This window comes from Triturus cristatus, chromosome 5_1, assembly GCF_964204655.1.
Source record: "Triturus cristatus chromosome 5_1, aTriCri1.1, whole genome shotgun sequence".
Taxonomy (NCBI): Eukaryota; Metazoa; Chordata; class Amphibia; order Caudata; family Salamandridae; genus Triturus; species Triturus cristatus.
This window is the reverse complement of record NC_140587.1, coordinates 633034356-633041938: the sequence shown is the minus strand read 5'-3', so window position 1 is coordinate 633041938 and position 7583 is coordinate 633034356. Positions and strand designations below refer to the sequence as shown.

The 7583-nt window shown below is 42.8% G+C and overlaps 1 protein-coding gene across 1 annotated transcript in view; it reads left to right on the top strand.

The window, feature by feature from the left end:
* Positions 1–288: 288 nt before the first annotated feature.
* The window catches only part of LOC146831305 (cytochrome P450 7A1-like), a 173632-nt gene continuing 166337 nt past the window's right edge, over positions 289–7583 (top strand). The window contains exons 1-2 of the mRNA XM_085605570.1: positions 289–440; positions 2270–2510. Coding sequence (XP_085461696.1) covers positions 361–440; positions 2270–2510 — 321 coding nt within the window. The 5' untranslated portion in view covers positions 289–360. The remainder of the gene's footprint in view (positions 441–2269; positions 2511–7583) is intronic.

The following is a 7583-nucleotide window of genomic DNA, read 5'->3' as shown; positions in this document are numbered from 1 at the left end:
CTTTAACATTATCAATTATTACAGTTCTCTGATTACATTGGAATATTTGCTAATACCCGTAGACATGACTCCTCGACCTGACTCAAGGGTCCACTGGCAGCATGCCAGCTTCAACCTCAGGAATATTTTCAAAGAGTGTGACAAAGCAGCACCAACACATAATCCAATAACCGCATAATATCCAAGAGGTTAATGGAAAGCTTGGTATGCTAATCCAGGTTCCGCCCACAGGCTCATCCCTCTCATTGTGTATATTGAAGAGCAATGAGCTGCTGCTTGTCTGGCAGTCAATTGAAGATTGCTCAGCGCCCCTGCCAGTTGTCTCATACTCTAGCATTTGCTTACCATCGAGATTCAGAGATGCTGACCATATCCTTTATATCGGGATTGGTGGTGGTACTGTGCTGTTGCGTCTGGCTAATTCTAGGCGTGCGCAGAAGGTAAGAATTTGTAAGATTTCATCTTTTTATTGGGAATATACACATATGTGCACATAAATTAAGTACACACATACTGCACAAAATGCAGTGGTATAAAAGAACACATTTCACAGGGAGTCTTGAAATACAGATAATATTCCACAGTTCCTTTTGAGATGGTTTTCAGCATCTTGATGACAGTGCACACATCACTCTGTGGGGCATGACACCCATGTGAAGATTAAACTCATAAGATTAACTACCGCTGACATTTTTGTTTCAATAAATCTACTTACAGGGTCATGGAGTGGGGCATTCATTAGCAAGAATGGCCTTTAAGTATGTGCACACCCACAGCAGTAAATGTGGATATTTTCAAACATTGTCTTGACTAATTTCATCCCTGACAAAAATCGGAGAATTACTCTTGGAAAGGTTAGGAAAAAAGTGGGATTTGGTAGGCAACATTCCCAAAGTTGGTAGAGGTTTAGTGAAAGGGGCTGATGTATATGAATAAATATGTTCTCTAGTGAGAAACAAATAGCATGCTCATATACTTGTAATTCTGCTCATGCAGAAATCTAATTCACAAAACTATTTCTGAAGATCCCCTCTAACGGATATTCCTGGACACCTTGGTAAATTCCAAAGCAAATCACAACTACTCCAAATGTAGGGGGAACGAATGTGTGTCCTCATGTAAAGTAACTGGTGCTATGTAAAGCGCTCTGATACCTGATTGGATTCGGGTCTAGTTCGCGCTATATAAAACTCTGCAAAAAAAAAAAAAAAAGGATCAAAGAAACAGACATTAAAAAAACCTTTGTGTTACGATGAGAGTAGGAAGTTAGGATAACGCTATAGAATGTGGGCCCAGTTTATATGTGAAAGGTAACAGAGAATCTGTGGATTGTTGAGGAAGGGTCTTATTACGATGTCTGGCAAACTTGAGTCTGCCCAACACCATTTTGGTGTTGGAACTGACTGACTATAGGTTGTCGGTTCCAACCACCAAATTGCAATGCAACAGCACCAAACTCCTATTTCTCTATGGGAGCATGTGCTGCGGGTGGTTTTCGCCCGCAGCACTAGCTCCCATTGAGAAATGAGAATTTTTTTACATCCCTGCACTGTGTGGCACACAGTGCAGGGATTTACAGTGCCCCCTTGGCCCCAACTGGAGGCCGCAGAAGAGGGCCCTGCTAGGGGTCCCCAAAGTCACTTTCTGAAAGGTTTTTTATGTCAGAAAGCCCATCAGGAAAAGCCTGGGGGAATCCGACATAGCAATCCTGATGGTGGAAATGCCGTCTTTAAGGGGCTACATGCCAGTTCCAACTGGCCCATGGGTAAAGCCAGACGAAATGACCGGCCGCTTTCACTTCTGACCGCTGTCATTGTAATATGGAGGTCGAAAGTGAAACTGAAGATGTCGGTCGGAAAGCCTCCGACCACAGGTCAGAGCCTTCCAACCGACATTAAAATGAGGCCCTCATTTAGACAATTCTCTGGTGGTGAACAATCCTATTGTATAAATAAATACCTTTGCCTTTGGGATACATTAACAGGGGATATTTAGTTTTGCAGTTATTTTATACTTTTTCCAATGCCAATTGCTGATTAATTGTGCAAACAGAATGGCACAGCTAATATAGTAAACTATGGGGCAGATTTACAAGCCCTCTGCGCCACTTTTGCGTCTCTTTTAACATGGAAAAAGTGACGCAAACGGGGCTTGTAAGTCTGCCCCTATGTGTTTAAGGTGAATCACAAGTCAATAAGTAGACAATCGTAGACATTTTGAATTTACAAAAATCTGAAAATACAAACAATATTTGTTTTCTGTATTTCAGGCGCCCAGAAGAACCCCCCTTGGAGAATGGGGTAGTTCCATATCTGGGGTGCGCTTTGCAGTTCGGTGCCAACCCACTCGAGTTCCTCCGGGCTCGCCAGAAAAAGTACGGTCAAGTGTTCACATGCAAGCTGGCAGGGAAGTTTGTTCACTTCCTGACGGATCCTTTCTCCTACCATTCAGTGATCCGCCAGGGGAAATACTTTGACTGGAAGAAGTTTCACCTCTCAACCTCTGCAAAGGTACAGTAGTACTTGAGTGTCACATGTTATTGTAATCATGGTCTAAGCAGGAACATATTACCAAGAGAAAGGCAGATTTTTCAAAAGGAGCCCCACATCTGTCAGTGTTTTCCTGAAGTTGTTATATTTCAATACTTTCCCTGAAAATCATAAGAGAGTCATAGAAAGAAGAACAGATATTCGAGGACAAGATAATTTGGAATTCTAACTCCTGCTCTTGATGTCATCAACTATGTCATTTGAGATGTCATCAGTGATGTCATCAATGATGTCATTAAATATGTCAGATGTGATGTAATATGTGAGATCATAAGCAGTGCATGGGCGAGGCACACGTTATAGTTAGCTCCGATTAGTATATCTTTTGTTTATTAGTGGCCTTTGGAGTCTTTTGAGTTTAAAATGGCAGGTTTTAAGTGGCATTTTCCCCTGACTTTAACGTCACTTTAACCTTGGGTTTATAACTGAATTTCTGTTTTTTTTAAGGTAAAATAAGATCTTAGCACCCTACCTTACTATAATGTCACTTTATTGTTAGCTTTTGCAGTTAATTTCCATGTCTATTGTTCAACGCAAAGTATGATCTTTCTAACACACCTAACTACAACATCACTGATCTGTGGCGGAAATGCCCTGCATCCAACCCCACCGGGGGTGGCCTACCCCTTGACCTCTACCCGGCCAGGCAATGAGAGCACTCATCACAATATAAAGGGGTGTCATTTTAAATAACGTAGATCTAATGGCTTCATCAGAGCTGACTACATCAGTATTTATTAGGCAAGCCTACTGGCTTTGTCAACGGGTCACCACATAATTATATGAAGGCCAATGTATTAACTATGTCAAGGGGTGACCACATCAATATACAGGGCTTTTCTATTGACTTTGTCAAGGAGTCACTACATCAATATACAAAGCACACTTACAGGCTTTGCCAAGGGGTCGCCAAATCATTATATGAAGTCATGCATTTTAGCTTTGTCAAGAGGTGATGATAGCAATGCACAAGACAACACTATTGGCTTTGGCAAGTGGTGACCACAGCAATATCTAAAAATACATTTATTGTCTTTCTCAACAATACTAGACACACATTAGAGTCTTTTTTAATAGTTTTCAGGCCAGGTAACACAGCCATAAAACTGACCCTACAATCTTTAGGCAAAGAGTGCATTCTCTAGCTATAGGATGCTTGCAAACAACAGAAAGCTTTCCTTGGGTCATACTGTATACACCCCATGAAAAACAGCATTACTACTTTGTTGAGAGCTGCTGAACTCCCTGCATCACACTCTACCCCCACACAAAATTTTTGTAACATGCTGGTGGTGCTCCTGTCCAGTTTGGAGCACCACAAAGCAGGAAAACAAATTAGCCCTTGAAGGGCATTATAGGGTGTTCCATGCCAAGGAGCAGCGAATAATAAATGAGCAGCACTGGCCGCACATTTATTATTTCTTTCCTCAATTATGGGGGGTGTCCTAATCCCACTGTGGATACCCACAGTTTGACATTCTGTTGGGGGGCTGTAGGGGAGCTCCAAACCCAACAGCCCTACTAGCTTCTCAGTGTGCAATCATCCAGGGGTGCACATAGAAACCAGCCACACTTTAGTTTGCCTTTTTTGTGGGGCGTCCACAACTCTAGCCTCTTCTAGGTGATGTGGGGTGAGGCCCAAGGCCGCCACAAACCTGACGGCTCCCCCACCAGCACCAATTCCATGTTCCAGTAGGAGCTGGCTATTTTTTATTGTGTCCCCCCCGGCACCAATAGCTTGTTATTTCTGCTCCCTCTGGGCAGGAGCAATTCAGTGTCCCCTGCCTGCATGTATGTGAGCAGAGGAAAAAACTGAACTATCTTTGTGTCCCACGGGATGGGGTCACCAGGACACAATACTGGCTGTAGGTCCTAGAGGATTGGGTGTTTGGAGCCATTACATAACTATAATATACATATATTTTTAGAAAGGTTTTTTTAACTAGAGCAGTAATTTGTAGATGTTACTGAGTTACTTTGTGGACTTTTTACTGTGGCCATGTCCTGCATTCAACCCGCCACCTCATGGGCAACCAACCCTCCACCCCACATGTATTTGTCCATGCACAGCTGGCCCATCTGTGTGCGGCTTGGAGTTGGCCACAGTGCCTGGCCTGAGAGCAATCAACTCCATACCATGCATGGCCTTCTGCAACATCAACATACAAAAAGTGAGCCTATTGGCTTCATCAAGAGGTCAGCATATCAGTTTATATAAAACAGATCTCCAATATTTTTAATCAAATGTATATTTCAATAATTCAAACAATGCGATGTGAATTAATATTGATTATTTAAAAAATTATTTAATATCGTTTTAATAAAAAACATGTGACTCTTTCTTTCTACATAGTTTTTGTTATTACATTTGGTGGGTAAAAAATGTCAGAAAAAATAGTCAGAGACATATTGCTATAAAAAAAATGTCTCTAGGCTAATTTTTTCGCCCCATAAAATGCAATCATAAAAACAACCGCAAGAGGACCTTTCACTCCAATTGAAGAGCATAGAGCTTTAAAAATATGTTAAGTTCTCCTGGGGTCATGCATTTGAAGACCCAGAAAACTTGCTGTTTCTTTATGGTGTTGGAAGGCTGCTGGACTCCCTGCAACCCCCACAAATGTAAAACAAAAAAGGGTTCAGTGGTGCCCCTACCTATTCTAGAGGCACCACCAAGCTCAAAAAAAGTTTAAAAAAATAAAGCCCTTCAAGGGCATTATAGGGTGCTTCTTCCTTCAAAGGAGCATTGAATAACACATGAGCTGCTCCTGCAGCTCATTATGTACTTTAAAAAAATTAATTCTTGTGGGTATTCTGGTACTTACCCGGGAAACCCATATATTGTTTTCATAAGGGAGGGCTGGTCCCCCTAGCTCAGCCTTTCCAGTATGCTGGGACCCAATCCCCCGAAGCAGCATTTTTTTAATAAGGGAAAGGGGCATGTGGCCCCCATCCATGAACCTTAAGGGCCCCATGGCCCAATCCCTGGGGATAAAGGTGTCAATAGTAGGTGCGAAATTGGGGGATTCAAAAAACATCATGGGTGGGAGCCAGCACCTTTTCTTTTCTTCTACCTGGCAGGAGCATCTGTTATTAACAGCTCCCGCTGGGGGGAGCAAAGTGGAGTTCCCTGTCTGAGAGACTGCCAACAGGGTATGCCCACACTCCCCTGGACAGGTAATTACAGTCTCCCGGGGTGGGCTGTCCTAGACACTGCAAATTATCGTGCCCAGAGGATGGTGTCACTGGGACCAATAGCAACACAGAGAGAGGAGCACACTGCCATTCTCTACTTCTATTAGTAATTTGGCACCAGGGATGGGGTCCCCGGGGCCCAAAAGAGGCTTGAGAGGCTTGGAAAGGGGCACCATACCCCTCCCTTCCCTTCTTAAAAGACATCCGGCCTGGGGGATAGGATCCCCGGTGTCCAATGGTGCGGACCAGAGGGGGGCTGCATGTCACGCATACCTCCCTCCCCAAAAATTATTATACGAAGACCCCCCCGGGAGCTGGCCCTCCCTGCGTGGTCTATTTGAATTATAATTAAAATGTTGATGAGAGCATCATTTTTTTTTTAAAGGAGCCATCCTGCAGGGATTTCCGAGGCCTGGGGACCACACCACCCAGGTCCAATATATAATGGAAGGGGAGGGTGGGCGGGCCCTGGGAATCTCACCACTGGGACTCTGTTTCCCTGCCTGCTGAACTCAGGCAGGATGAAAATGTGTGCTCCCGCCCGACAGGAGCTGCAAAAATGCTCCCATCGGGTGGGAGCCTCCATTTTCAGGTGTCAACTATACAGCACATGCACTGTCTTGAAAAGACATGCATATACTGAATGGGCTTAAGCCTACCCCTAGGCTTCCCATTTGCTATCTCCATCGTCGCTCTCATATTCTTTCTACCCATTTGTCCATGGCATGCATTGTCATGTGTCTTCCTGTGTTTAGCCCTCCTATAGACGTGGACAATCTACACTATCCCTCCACAGTTTCCATTTCTGGTTCTGTTTCAGGAACTCATTTTTTCCTTGTTAAAGAGCTCTTAACACGAGCGCTCATGTTTTCACTTGCTGCTCAAAGCTCCTCTGTACACAGTCCTGAAAATCCTGTTCTTATCTTGTCACATTTGTGTATTCAAAGATCGAGGTCAAATGCCAGATGCTGTTTTTTAAGGGGCCCCTGTTTAGCTATTTCACACATGATTTGTGTACGTCAGCACTCAAGTCAAGCATCGGTATGATATACTTGTGATTCTGTGTGCCCAGTATTGACTTTTCCAAACATGTGGTCAAAATCACACTTATATCACTTCAATTAATGTCTGTATTTGGATGCGTATTTACAAACAAAATTAAGCGATGCAAAGTCTTTGTTTAAGCGCATGTTGTAAAAGTAATTTACATGCATTCTACACATGATTGGTGTATATCAACACTCAGGTCTAACATCAGTATGATATTCTTGTAATTGTGAGTGCCCGTGATTGACTTTCAAAACACGTGGCTAAATCACACTTCTATCAATTCAATTTAAAGAATTGACATGTGTGTGTGTTTCCAAACAGAATCAAGCTATGAAAAGCATTTGTTTAAGCGCATGTTTTAAGAGTAATTCACACACATTCATAATGTAATGTGATGTTGCACGGGCAAATCACAGTCAAACACTTTCAACATGCTGCGTTTATTTTTATTTTGATTTACCGGTGCAACATTACTTTTAATTCTGAGTGCACGTGATTTAATTGCAAAACATACGCTTACACAAAGGCTTCCAATCTTTCTGTAAAGAGGCCTGTAAATCTTGTTTTTATCTCATAATATTTACTCTGCGTTCAAAGACCGAGGTGAAACGCCAGAAGCTGTTTTTCGAGGGCGCCTGGTTAGCTATTTTCCACATGATTGGTGTGCGTCAACACTTAGGTCCGGTATCAGTATGATACACTTGCAATTCTGCGTGCCCGTGATTGACTTTCAAAACACATGGCTAAATCACACTTTTAACACTTCAATTTAAAGACTTTATTTGGGTA